General features: G+C 32.6%; 1 protein-coding gene across 20 annotated transcripts in view; it reads right to left on the bottom strand.

Annotated features, from left to right (window-relative positions):
* The window catches only part of CADPS2 (calcium dependent secretion activator 2), a 465,193-nt gene that overhangs the window by 205,571 nt on the left and 244,663 nt on the right, over positions 1–14,959 (bottom strand). For all 20 annotated transcript variants that reach the window (XM_036230978.1, XM_016125157.2, XM_016125160.2 and 17 more), the window contains exon 8: positions 1,256–1,395. In XM_036230978.1, the coding sequence (XP_036086871.1) occupies positions 1,256–1,395 (140 nt within the window). The remainder of the gene's footprint in view (positions 1–1,255; positions 1,396–14,959) is intronic.

Below are 14,959 nucleotides of genomic sequence, written 5' to 3'. Positions count from 1 at the left end.
CTGTATAAGTGAATAGTGAGCAGGAAGATGGATGAATGAAAAAAAAAAAAAAAAAAAACTCTAAATATTAAACCCTAGGAACTCCATCTGCATTATGAGCTGAGTCACAGTTAGTCTTTACTTTGCATTACTACATTAAAGATGTAGACTACCCAAATTACTGATCCCTTTCTAAAAGCCTACCATCTGAGGTGCTTTTCTTCTCAGTGAGACTAGTTCTGACTCTGCATACACTGCCCACCAAAGCCGAGGAAGCAAGATGGTCTTTAGTCCTATCTCAACTGTAGTATATTCATTTGGGCTGCCCACTCCTCAGAGACTAACTGTGTTTCCTTACTGGTCATCCAAAGAACCTTTATCTTATGACTCATTAGTTAAGTATGCCACAAGTTGGTGAAATGGCTCCAAGGCCAGTAGACAATGCCTCTCTGTACAGGAATGCACCTTCTTGACTGTTGTTGCTAAACTCAGGGTAAGCCACTTTAGCAGAAGCTTCTCTCTATAGTAAGAAAAATGGCTGCATTCTTTCCCAATGGCTAACACCCCTATGCTGGGATTTGGCTATAGTGAGTCCTAAAGTGTCAATCTGAGAAAGACCTGGGTTAAAAAAAAAAGGAAAAAAAAAAAAACCAACTCATTTTATTGTGCTCATAAGTTCCGACCTCTCACCTCACCAGTTACAAGAAAAAAAGAACCTTGGCGGAGATGAAAGTTAACTCTTTTCCACAGCAACCCCCAAGGGAGAGTATCTGCACTTCTGACATATCCTCCGGAACTGATTTAGTGTTTCATTCAGACATTGGATGAACACTCTCATCCCTCCCATCAAAACTTATACAGACTTTTGGGTTAAATGTGAACCACCTTTTAGCTTTAATATATTCTATGTAAGTTTAACTCTTCCTGGGGACCTGAATGCTAGGCTTGTTCAAACTATTGCTGTATTTCGAAAATATTTCTTAAAAGTTGTCTCCATATATGACTGTTCTTTATCAATTTGCATAATACCAATACAATCGGGTATCAATACTATGTTGGCATGCAAAAAGTTATATTAACTAAATACCCATGTATTTAGCTATAAAGATGTCTATGGGTTTAAAAATGTAAATTAACATGTGTATGCCATTTTGGGGGGGAACTCCATATGAAAGCCTGACATACTGACTCTCTCAGTAAACTGACAAAAGAGATATATATTGAAATGAAATTCAATAATTCAGCAAAAAAAAAAAATCTTCAAGCATAAACTCACCCACTATGTTTCATATGTGGTGGTTTATCCATTCGCACTGCCAATTTGATTTTTAAGTCAGAATCTTGACTATTTTTTGGAACTATCATTCGGTGCAATTCAGCTGACTTGGAGCTATTAGAAGTTGGATATAAAATCACCTGTAGGAAATGAAAAGAAAGTGTATAAGTATACAATACAGAATGTCTAAAGACTGGAACTAAAATCTTTCTTTTATGTTTTCCTGTTTGGAAAAAAAGGTCTCTAATAAATGTCAAAATGTGTCTAATAAACCATTTCACTCTTACCACAGCAGATGGGTTTTCAACATAGATTCTTTTTTTTTTTTCGATAAATATGTGTTTTCATATTATCACGTAACGAGTTTTCTTCCTGTGTCACTTCATAATGAATTAATAGCACAATGACTACAGTTGAATTGATGGTTGAAAAACACTTAATAGACACCTATAATTTCAAGAACACTCTAAAATCCTGAGGGCAAAGAGGTTCAGAAAGAAATATTCTTTGAAATTACAGATAGCGTGCTTAAAAAGCAAAACCAATTATTTTAAGCAGCAAAAATACACCTCATGTTTTAACATTTTCACTGCAAAACAGTATAATTAAAGAAAATTAACTCAATTAGAGATAGAAAAGACTGATCATAGCATATTTTCTGCTCTTGATCAATACTAAAGATTTTTTTCCCCAACTACATGTTTTCAAAACCATAAAGATGATGTTATAATGACTGAAACAAAATAATCATTTTTAATAAAATGTAAAATTACCAAGTGATTATAACACTATGGCTCCAAAAATCCAACACAGTTAAGAAAAACTTAGGTGCCATAGAGATAAAACATGTATTTTTCCCTTTTTAGTTGGTACTGACACTATTTAGATACACCCAATATCCAAGCCGTAATGGACATTTTAAAAAGGAAGCCCTATAATCTGAAGGATAAAATAAAAATATGAAATGCAGTATATTGTATTTTAAGCAATTCTTATTTTAAACAAATGTGAAAAGTAAATAAACCTGAAATTTCCATGTAAATCGAAGAATTATAATATGCTCAGGTATGCTAAAATGTTTTAAAGGTACAACATGGCAACTGAATTTGACATATTCTGCCAGTCCCAAATCTTCATTTCCATGTATAAGTGGAAATGTTCACTGAGAAATCTTCAAGCAAGGCTTTTTCTCTCTAGGAAAGGCAGCACAGACAAAAAAGCTTCTCAAACTATTCTCAACTTCAAAGTTGTTAAATGCATATACTATTTTGAGACTTTTTTCAAGCCTATTCTAAAAGCCATAGCTAAATTGAATCCAACATATCTGTATACTTAAGCATATAAAGTACATCCAAGAACAGATTAAATGACATTTATGATGTTTTCAAAAATTATCATCATATTCTAGAATTAGTTCTTTTTAACTGCTAAAACTTCCAATGGAATATTTTTCACATTCTTTTTTAAATAACAGTAAATTAAAATAAATTGAAGATTTTGGGCTCAAATTAGTAGACAAAAGAATGTCATTGTCAACTTAAAATGTGATTCCATAAAAGATTCAAAGACTAAGATAGAGCTGTATATTCTCTATAGCTACTGCTGCTATTTCTCCAGCAATTCTGGAAAGCTTTTTCTATTTTTCTTCTTGCACTGCCTCCTTTTTTTTTTTTTTTAAATGTATTTTGGCATGAGCCACCTACAGACTTTATTCCTTTTTAATTTTCCCTTCTATGTTTATACAAAAGTTGGTTCTGTTCCAAATTCTAAGTCTTATACAGGAAGAGAATATTTAAATGAAAACTTCTGACCAATTTCTCATTCTCTAAATGCCAGTGATGGGTTAACTAAAATAAGGTCCCCAAATAACTAACTTCAGCTGATCCACAAATGAAAAATCATTCCAGTACTGAATGCCATCGTTTCTGCCACATATTAGTTCCCTGATGGTACTTCTAAATGAAGTCAGTGAAAGGATTTACTGCTTATGTCTGTTCAAGTAAACAAACATTTGAGTGCTCACTGTGTGGAGACACACAAAGATGAAAAATATATAATATAAATGGCTCGGATCCCTCAAGGAGCTCACAGTCTCTCCTTATCAGAGCTAAGAGCGCAGATAACATCTGGCAACATCACTTCTTCCTATTGCCTTCTATCCCTAAGATGTGCAGTAGTTTTCTATTTTCATTAGTCTCTGGGTTTATTCACCATCATTTGTTTGGATTTTCTGTTTTATCTTATGTGTAGCTAATTCCCTGTGCTCAATTTCCTCCATTTGAAAGAGATGAAATTGTCTCTGTTTTTCTGGACAGACTCTGACTGATAAAGGTGTGACACTGGCACATATAACAAATGAAGGCTCACAGATATGAAATCTCTTATTTCTATTGCTTCTAAATCTCTTACTTAAAAAGAACTGTACTATCAAATAAACCCTGAACTTAAGTCTTAAATATGGCCTGTAAAATAGTTTCTAGGTTCTTGAATCGCACGAGCAAAAAGTAGTCATACTCCTTTACATGATTTAGCCACAGATGATTTAGCCAAGGAAGAAGCTCTCAATATAAGTAGCCCAAAAGGCCAGAGAGACTAGAGGATATGAGATTCTTTTCAAATGCATAACAAGGGTCTAATCCAGAGAACCTGAAGGTTGCCAGGGCAGAGTGTCTTCACAATGCCTGCCACAACGAGATTTCACTGTTATCATTAGACAGTTCTTGCTCTGTATTTACCACTTTCCCTTTATTCAAATGAGAAATTTAATGGTCATTCTCCTGCCCTTGCATCACTTCTGTATGTTGGATTTGTGCTAGGGAGGAGGGAAGAGGAGGGGAGGTGAAACAGCGGATAGTTAACATGAACTTTAGTGCTTAGGTCACCAGGCTGCAAGAGCCACAGCTGGACCTAAGATGTTTGACTTTGGACTGGATGTAAGGACAGGATGAGAGTTTTGGTTGCTTCTTTTGAGTTGAGGTGAATGTATTTTGTGTGCAGGAGAAAGGATAACAATTGTTTTTATCCTTGGCTATAAAGGTGAACCATGGCAGATCACCTGCCCATCAGGATTTAACCTTCACTAGTATAGAACTGTTGCTAGGAAGTAGCTAGTCAGCCATGGACTATGTTTTCTAGCTCTTCTTGCATCTCAGTATGGATATATGAAAGTTCTAGCTAAAAGAATACAAAGACGAGCAATGTGTCACTTTGGGGAAAAGTGATTAAGATACAAGTATGTCTTTTTCATCTCTTTTTGCTCATCTGCTAGCCAAATGCAGAAAACAATACTCTAGAAAATGAGAAAGCCATAAAATGAAGGAAATCTATCCATCTATTTGGAACTCATAGTAAACTGTTATATAGAAGTTACTGTTTTAAACTACCAAAATGTTATTTGTTTGTTACAGCATTTAGTGGTGTTGTAACTATACATTAATAGAGTTTTGCTTTGTAAGTACTTAAAGAATTTTACTTCATGACAAGTAGCTCTACTTCGATAAGACTTTATTCAAGTTCAGAGAGGTATGTTTGATGTTGTTGGTACAATAATTAAAACAGTTAACAGGTATAAAAATTTACCAAGGATTCTTCTGTATTCTAGGTACACAGCTAAATTAAATTATAGCTCTGTGAAAAATAATTAGCTTCTAATATTATTTAGCAAAGAAGCTTGCTTTTTTCCATCATTTCTTTTAACCTTTCTGTACTTTCTGTTCACATTTCATCTTCTTCTAGTTTATTTTTGTCACCAACACTTTAAATGTCTTGTCACTTACGATGACAACACATTTTATGATTTCTTATCTTAAATATAAAGCCAATGTATCTTCTTCACAATAAAATGTCAACATTACTTGTCATCTTTGCAGAATGTAAGAAAAAACACAAAATCGTTTTGTTTCAAATTCTATCGAACTTCACATACAGGAAGAAAAAAACTTAAAATGAGGTGTAAATATATTTCTATACATAATATTTAGAATAATATGGGGTCCAGAAGGATTATTCTCTTAAAATATTCTTATATGAGCTTGCAACTCTACATCATTTTCCTACTATTTAGATGCATTAAGTAAAGCCAAGCCATGTGAATTTGTGTATATACCACATTAGTTGAACTTTGTGACCTATGAATTCATGACTTTCTAAATTTTTAAACTCTTATTCAACAAAGACCAGAAAATTTAAAAACTAGGAGAAAAATCTAAAAGAACTGAGGGAGCTAGATAGGTTCTGGGGCTAGGTGAACAATTCACTGCCTTAAACATCTCTTAACTTAGATGAAGGAAAAAGACCACATTATCACAATAGTTGCACTGTAGTCTTATAGTAAAATAATATATATATATATAATTTGGTAATATACATATATTATATAAAATATATATAATATTATATAATATAATTTTACCAAACATACACATATATCATATATATATGATATATACATATATCTCATATATATGTATATGTTTGGTAATATTCTAGCTCAAAGATGGAAGCAACCGGCAATTGTTTAAGGAATCAGGACAGACTTCACATAGAGGATTAAAGTTCCACTTGGGAGTCTAAAAGAGTACACAAGATTTACAAGACAAAAGACACGTGAAGGGACTGAGAGATAAAGACATGATGCTATCGGAACATGAACACCCTAAGAGTGTCACCCTAGAAAAGGTCACACAATCCTGATGTTGACATTCTTACCACTACCTTTGGTTCTCAAGTGCTTCCTCCGAGCCAGATTGTTCAGTTCCTCCTTTTTAACCCGGGCCTACCCTCAGTCAGTTTCCACTGCTTGCCATCAAAAGAACTTCAACCGATACAATGTTCATCACATTTTCTGCCATGTCAACTCTCTATCTCATCAAAAGGTGAGGAGAAAGAATCCTGTGAAATACTAACTTTTAAGAGTTAGGAAAGAAAAAAAAAATTCTCTAATGGAGACCAAAGGTCAAGGAGGCAGATAAAAAATGAGAGGGTGTGGTGTACTACATTCAAGGTGGAAGATGTTTCAGGGAATAGAAAGTGACCGAATGACAACTGATAGGTCAAGCACAGCAATGACGAGAGGCCTATTTATTGCTTGGCTTAACAGAGAAGTCATTAAAGATCTAAGTAAAAAAAAGTTTAGATGAGGCCAGACTGTGATGGTCTGAGGAAAAGATTTGTTTGAGTGAGCAAGTTTGGGCAAGATGGATAAGATCACTTTAGCTAGAAGGGACCTTATATACAGTGGAATTTATTCAGCCATAAAAAATGAAATTCTACCATTCACAATGACATGGATGGACCTAGAGTTTATTATGCTGAGTGAAATAAGTCAGACAAAAATAAATCCATATGATTTCACTTACACGCAAAATCTAAGGAACAAAAAGAATAAACTAATTGAAAATAGACTCACAAATATAGAGGACAATCTGGGGATGGCCAGAGGGGAAGGGGGCTGGGAAAAACAGTGAAGGGTTAAAGAAGTACAAATTAGTACTTGATAGATGGTCATGGGGATGGTGGGGAGCATGGAATAGGGAACACGGCATTAATGTAATGGCTAGGTGGAGAGCCGGAGGAGAGAAAGAACAATCAGGGGGACCGTTTCATAAACTATACAAATGTCTAACCAATGTACTGTATACTTGAAACTAATAATAAAATTGAAAAAAAAAGTAAAAAAAATAAAAACAGAATGCTATAAAAAATACATCTTTAAAAGAGTGTAACTGAAATTGCTATTAGCTGGAATCATATTTCCATTTGTGATTAAAAATCCTTTTTGCTGACAATCAGATAACCTTGAAACATCAAGTATTTTAAGGGAATGCTCAAGGGAACATTTCTACAGATACATAGAGCTATTTCTCTGAGAAACCTTGACATTTTGGGTTTAGTTGGTATTTTCCTACATTTCTTTTTCAACTGACAGAGATCTTATAGTTTAGTGAAGATTCACAATGACTGTTCCTTGAACCTTTCAAGTACCTTCTTAAGGTCTTAGGACCTTGAGAGAATATGTATTGTGAAAGGTCCGAATTTATTTCATTTCAATAAATTTTTATTTAGCACATGTTAATGACGAGTATATAGTTTCTCCAGTATCAGAATACCTACATTTTCAGTGTGTGGAGATGAATCAGATGATTTTTCTAACAAAAATCTACATTTTTCATAGTAACATTTTCCAGTGTTTAATACACTTGAGGTTGTTTAAATTATTTCTCTTTCGATTTAATATCAATGTTTCCTGTCCTTCTTAGTTAAAACAAAAAACACCTGCTCACTTTCACAAACACAATGCCCTTGTATACTGAAAGATTAGCATTAAGTCTTCTGTCAACCTTATTGTCCTTGTGCTAAATCCAGTTCCATTTATTTTGAAAGCTAGAAAAAATCCTGGAATTTACAATATGGAATTGATCAAACTCTCAATCCTTTACCAAATGTGTACTTGGCCTGACAGAGAAGCACACACGTTGTACTTTTTTGATAAGAAAAGTCTTTTTCAAAAAAAATAAATAAAAAAGAAACTGAGTAAAAAGAAAAAAAAAAAAAGGACAGTATTACCTTAATTGATACTTTTTCCCTGGCATTAGCTTGTTAAAAGATAGAGATTAAAAACTTCACTTGCATAATGGGGGCTGAGGAGAGGGCACTGAAAGAAAAACCAAGGTATGTAAAATTATTCCCAAATCTTTTCTGACATCTCAGCTTAACAATGAACTATCATAGAAAGGGCTCTTGGAATGCATGTTATAGAGTATCTTTCTTGGGGTATTTTAAGCCATTTTTCACCATGGTTCTCCCTTCATTTCCTATAGCAGACACTTACCAAGTATTTGCTTATTGTTTGGTTAGTTGATTGAATAAATGAATGAATGGATGGATGCTTAGAATAGTTAAATAAAAATGCAAATGTAAAATTATTTCTTTGAGGTAAAAAAGGTCTTGCCAACTAAAGTACTGCCAAAATTTGACAGTAGAAAATGACAGTAGTAAATGTCAGAATTCGTGTGTCATTTATTTGCTATTCTCTGAAAATTTATGAAACTCTCATCTTTCCATTTCTAGACTGTGATAACAGAATTAGTCTCCCAAAGGTGCCTATGCCTGAATTCCCAAGAACCTGTGAATGTTATTTTACGTAGCAGATGGAATTAATATTATTAATTAGCTGACCTTAAAACAAGGAGCTTAGCCTAGATTGCCCAGGTGGGCCCAATACAATCACAAGAGCTCTTAGATAGGGAAAAGAAGAAAGAAGAGTTAGTGAGTGTTGGAATGGTATCTGAGGAATACTGAATTGGCATTACTAGCTTTGGAAATAGAAGGGGGCAATGAGCCAAGGAATACTGGCAGTCTCTAGAAGCCGAAAAAAGTAAAAAATTGCATTCTCTCTTAGATTTTCCGGAAAGGAACACAACCCTGCCAACTCCTTGATTTTGGCCCACTGAGACTCATTTTGGACTTCTGACTTCTATGATTGTAAGATAATAAATTTATGTTGTTTTAAGCCACTATGTTTTTGGTAATTTGTTAAAGTTGCAGTAGCACACTAATACATGACAATAAAAGCTGAGATTTCATCATAAAACAACACTAAAGCTGAGACTTGATAAAAACACTAAATTTACCTTTAAAATTTTTTCTGCTAAGTGTGTCTTTACATATAGATTTCTATCATTAGCTTTGATTATTTTAATAAGGGTGTGTGTGTGTGTGTGTGTGTGTGTGTGTGTGTGTGATTATTTCCCTCACATTCCTGAAACATTCTGCTTGTATGAACTCTTTTGAAAATTCTTCTCACTTTGTGTTAATTAACTTAAACAAGATTCTTATTTTCCTCATCATAAATCAGAAAAATGTTTTACAGATGAACAATGAGGCTGAATATTTTGGTTACTAGAAGGAAGACCATTATGTATACATTTTTAACAAATTCAAGTTTCATATACTCAGATGATCAAGGAATATATTTTTTTCTGTGCCAAAGTCTTTCCTTGAAGAGTTTGAAAGACATAGTCATGTTTGTGACTGTGTTTTCATGGCTCAATTAAAGGTAATGGCCTTTATTGCTCTTCATATATCAGTTTAATTGCTTGTAAGGTATCGATTTCATACTTCTCCTTGGATGGAGCAATATATTCTATCACAGTGACATCTGTGTTTTTAAAGACATATCTAGACAGGAAAGCATCATATTATTCTTAATCAATTCTCCTCAACTATAAATTATAAATATCAGTAACCTTTATGTTTCTTTACCAACACAGTTTCTATTAGAGTATACTGCATGAGTAGCTTTACCATGTTTCTTTTTACTAGTCTGATTATAACAATGCCTGTACTTCATAAAGAACCTTTCAACTGAGTGCCTCAGAATGTTTTGTGAAATTTAAATTCTTACATCACCATTAAATGTAGACATTACTCTTGTTATGAAAATAACTTGAAACCAAAGTTAAATAAATACCTAAAGAAAATTACTTTGAGATAACAATAGACACTTTCCATTTTACATCTTCTCCCCAATCTGCATATTATTCCCTTCGTTGTTTCACAAATATTATAACTAATTTAGCATTGTTCGCACTCTTTGGTTATTAAGTACTATAAGAATGATTTGAGCCAAGTCAATTTTATTTCTGCCGATCTGTAACATATGATGGTAGGATGGAAAGGATGAAGTTATAATGTCTAAAGTTGGATAATTTCAGCTGCACTCTTAAACTGAAGAGCATGAAATATGCAATTATAGAAAAATGTTTTGGGATTGACTAATTTACAGATGAGTATTGTTATTTATATTAAAAATCAACTACAACCCTGAAGAGTGATGGTGAATTCTTATTCTTCGTGAGTAAGAAATTTATGCATTGTCTAATAACCACAACCTAAAAATTTACCAAAATAATAGGATTCATGGAAACCTTAAATTTGTCATCCTGTATGCAAACTAGTCAGAAGCCATCTAAAAAATGAAAAAGGAAGACAGGAGAGTATGAGGTTGAGAAATTGTGGTGATACATTTCACATGCTCCAAAGAACTAAATGAATTCATAAAAATATGTGATAAGATGGCAAGTGGTTAAGTGATTTGTTCATTTCCTCATGGCTATTATGACAGAGCCAAAACACAAACCAATGTCTTCTGAGCCAGGTTTTGAGCGTTTCAGTTTGTGATACTCAACAAGCAACAAATTTGTATCTTGTACTGTTGACCTAAAGACTTTATTTTTTGATTCATGGAATACATACAATAAAAAACAGCAGGCAATAGAAGTACTTAGCATTTCAGTATGAATGCTAAAGATGATAAAAGTGGATGGTGATGAGTTAAAGCAACACAAAATAACAGTTATTAATAATAAGCCAACAGAGAACAATAAAATGGAACTATAAAAATTCAGTTGGTTCTAAAGGAAGAAAAAGAAGATAAAGGGAATAAAGAACATATATATGAGACAAAGAAAAAGCAATTAGCTAAATGACAGATTTAAACTTAACTATATTAATAACCAAATTAAAATATAGTTTAAATACTCTGATTAAAAGGCAGGCATAGTCAGATTGAATAAAAAATAAAGATCAAATGATAGGCTGCTTCAATAAAGATATTTTAAATGTAAAGAAACAAATAAAGAATGGAAAAAGATATACCCTAACGCCAGTTTTAAAAAAAGCTGTGACGGCTATGACAAAGTAGGTTTTAAAACCAGGGATATACCAGGGATAAGGAAGGTCATTTTATAATGACAAAGTAGTCAATTAATGAGAAAATAGTGATCCTAAATATTTATGCATCTAATAACAGATCTTCAAGATATAAGAAACACACAAAAATAGAACAAATCCAAAATTATACCTAGAGATTAATCCAAATCTCTCAATAACTGATTTTAAAAAGTAGATAGAAAATCAATAAGAATATGAAAGATTTGATAATAACTTGAACTATCTGGCATTTATAAAACACTCTACTGAACAACTGAAGAATTGCAGACTTGAACATGCAATGTTCACCAGATGAACCATATTCTGGACTATAAACTAAGCCTCAATATATTTTAAAAGAATTAGGTCATATGAAGTATATTCTCTCAACGCAATAGACTTCAATTAGAAATCAAGAGCAGAAACAACTGACAAATTCTCAAATATGTGGAAATGAATGGCATTTTTAAATAACCTCTGAGTCAATGAGGAAATCTAAATAAAACTTTGAGAGTATTTCGAACAGGATCAAAATGAGAAGAAAATGATAAAAATTTGTGGGTTGCTACCAAAGCAACATTTAAGGAGTGAGCATTAATAGTACTTAATGACTATATTAGGAAAAAAAACAGATTTTCCCCCCAAAACAATGGCTTTAGCCTTTACTTTAAAAAATAGAAAAAGTAGCATGAATTAAACCACAAGTAAATAAAATAAATAATAAAGATTAGAGCCAAAATCAATTAAATAAACACATTAGCAGATGGAACTTTACCAACCTGATGAAGGAGATCTACCAAAAACCTATAACTAATGTACTTAATGTTGAAAGACTGAATGCTTTCCTCTTAAGATAAAGAACAAGACAAGAATCTCTACTTTTATCACTTCTATTCAACACTATATTGAAGGTTCTAGTAAATATCATAAGGAAACATCTAGATTGGAAAGGAAAAAGTAAAACTATATTTGTAGACAACAATGTTGTCTGTGCAAAAACAATCAATCTATAAAATACTACTAGAACTAGTGAGTTTAGCAAAGTTGGAGAATATCAAATCAACATAGAAAATTCAATTGCAGTTCAATATATTAGCAATATCTAAATTAGAAATTAAAACTAATACCATTTATAATAGCATCAAAAACAGAACATACTCAGTGATAGATCTGACCCCCAAAAATGCAAGACCTGTACAGTGAAAACTATAACATTACTACGAGGAATGAAATAAGATCTAAATAAATGGAGGGATATACTGTATTCATCATGAGTTAAAAAACTCAATATTGTTGATCAGTTCCCGAGTTGATCTAGAGAGGTTCAATGCAATCACAATCAAAATGATACTGGATGTTTTTTGTAGGAACCCATAAGCTAATTTTAAAATCCACAGGGCAAAGTAAAGGACCTAGAATAGGTCAAACAAGTTGGAAGGGTGTGTGGAGGGAAGAACAGAACAAAGTTGAAGAACTATCACTACTTAATATGGACTTATGATAAAGCTAAAGTCATCATGGTGGTATGCTATCGGCATCAAGATAGAAAAACAGATCAGTGGAGAATAGAGTCCAAATATAGACTCAAAAAGATATAGACAATTGAATTTCAACAAGCTAAGGAACTTCGGTGAAGAAACCTTTCTCAATAAATGATATGAGAACAATTGGATATTTATACAAAAAAGTGAACTTTGATCTATATGTAGCTCTAGATACAAAAATTAACTAAAAATGGATCAAAGATCTAAATATAAAACTCTAAAACTATAGAATCTATAGAAAAAACAGAAGAATTCTGACCTAGAAGTCAGCAAAGATTTCTTAAATATGGCACCAAAAGCACAAGCCATAACAGAAAAAATTCATAAAGTATACTTCAAAATTAATAACTTCTGCTCTTTGAAACACACTGCTAACAGAATAAAAAAGCAACTGAAGGCTGGGAGAAAAATAGTTACAAATCATATCTTTGATATAGGATTGATAAACAATATATTATTGTCTTTCTAAACTCAAGGATAAGAAAACAAGTAACCAAATTAAAAATTGGGGAAAATATTTGAACAGATTCTTCATTAGAGATATACAGATGAAAGTAAGTATGCAAAAAGGTGTTCAAAATGATTACTACTAGTTGATAGAGAAGTGCTCTATACACCTATTAGAAATAATGAAATAGCTCTATACACCTATTACAAATAAGGGATTAGTACAGTGCAAATGTCTAATATCTGTTCTGTCTGGGACAGAGACAGCCTCTATTATGCTGAGAAAACTGAAATGTCAACTTCTACTATAATTGCCTACATGGACCCGCCACGGAGGATGCCTATTTATTATAACTTGCTCATCCTCTTTTAGTGGTGAGAAAGTAAGAAAATGTTTTCTTCTAGCTCTGCAGTCAGGATGCCAGCCAACTCCTCAGAGGTCTAAGGTAAACTCACAGATAAACAACCGATGCATGTTATCAAAGTCTCCTGTCCTTCAAAGCCAGACTTAGAAATGATAAATAGTCCCCTCTACTACTTCACAGAATGTTATTATTGAGCCAGACAATTAATTGCTGCTAGAAAAATTTTATAGAGTCTGTACCATATATGAATTATCTCTGGCCCTTTCCCTGTCCGTGGTCCTGCTTCTTGTCACTGACATGGCTAAGATATAACAATAAAATCTTGTGAGGAACGACTATGTGAAAGGACTAAGGGACAAAGGGAACTTTTCTGTGATTTTTAGTTTCAGAAAAGCTACTTGCTTGAACTACAAAAATAAAGGTCTGCTGTGTATGGTGAGTTGAAGGAGACATATATGAAATGCAAATGAATTTCCACTCTATTTTTCAGCAAATGATATTAACTCACTGATTAAAGTGACAGTCATCTAGTGCTGGTCATTTCAAAAAAACTGGATATTACATTTTGCTTTCAAATTGAAGAAAAATACCTATGACTGTGATGTCACTAGCAGCTTCTCTAATGTTTTGACTCATACGTAGAAGAATCAAATTCACAAGATGGCAGAAACATCTTTTTAAATCCTCAAGTATAAATTTTGTCTATTTGAGTAAAAAAAAGGCCTACGTGATCTTTAGAAATTTAACTGTATTATTATTTGCAAAAAACTAGGATAGTTAATTATTTAATAAAATATTTGTAGTCTATTCCTGATCTATTACTTGGTGTGGTGAAATTAGAAGTTTCAACAACAAATTTCAACATGATTGCCTATAAACAGGCAATCAGATACATGTTTTGAACTCTGTGGGTCCTAAACAGTTATATAAATGAGATATCTGGTTAAATATGCTGAATTTGGCTGAAATAATTAATGTAGCTCCTAAAAATTTTAACATAAGTGAGAATTCAACTTAACCAAAATGATATAAGTGAGAAAAACTGAGAAGGGTGTATTCCAGAAACACAAGAGGAATAAGAAAAATAAAACTAGACTGATCAGTGAATTAGAGTTTCTAAGAGAGTATTTTCTTTCCAAATAAGTTTTTGAGCACACTATATCACTTTTTTCTTGTCAAGTTTCAGAAACAAACAAAAATTATGCATATTCTGATTTCATAGCTACACTTCTAAACTCCTCAGATGGACACACACACACACACACACACACACACACACAGGCTAATTTTTACTTGCTATGTTAAGATTTAACAAGCTGCTTAATATAGTTCGTTTTAACGAATAAATTCAGCAATCCTAATTTATCTTAATATTTAAAATGTATCTGAAATTTACCACTACCTGCTGTTTCCATATAGAATTTACATTTGTAAAACAAGCATAATGACCATCACTTTGAATTGTTAGGTATGAACATCTCCATATTAAAAAAAGTTGAAAAGAAGTACAGATATTTAAACAGAAAGAGAAAAAGAGAGAAATACATAAAGCGAAAACCTTAATTTCAAGAATATTACCACTTGTAAAATGTAAAATGTATACCTAGGGAGTGAGCAAACTTTTAGCCTTTTGCTAT

The sequence above is a fragment of the Rousettus aegyptiacus genome, unplaced genomic scaffold, assembly GCF_014176215.1.
Source record: "Rousettus aegyptiacus isolate mRouAeg1 unplaced genomic scaffold, mRouAeg1.p scaffold_m13_p_13, whole genome shotgun sequence".
Taxonomy (NCBI): domain Eukaryota; kingdom Metazoa; phylum Chordata; class Mammalia; order Chiroptera; family Pteropodidae; genus Rousettus; species Rousettus aegyptiacus.
Note: the sequence above shows the minus strand (reverse complement) of the source record. Positions and strands in the feature narration are given on the sequence as shown.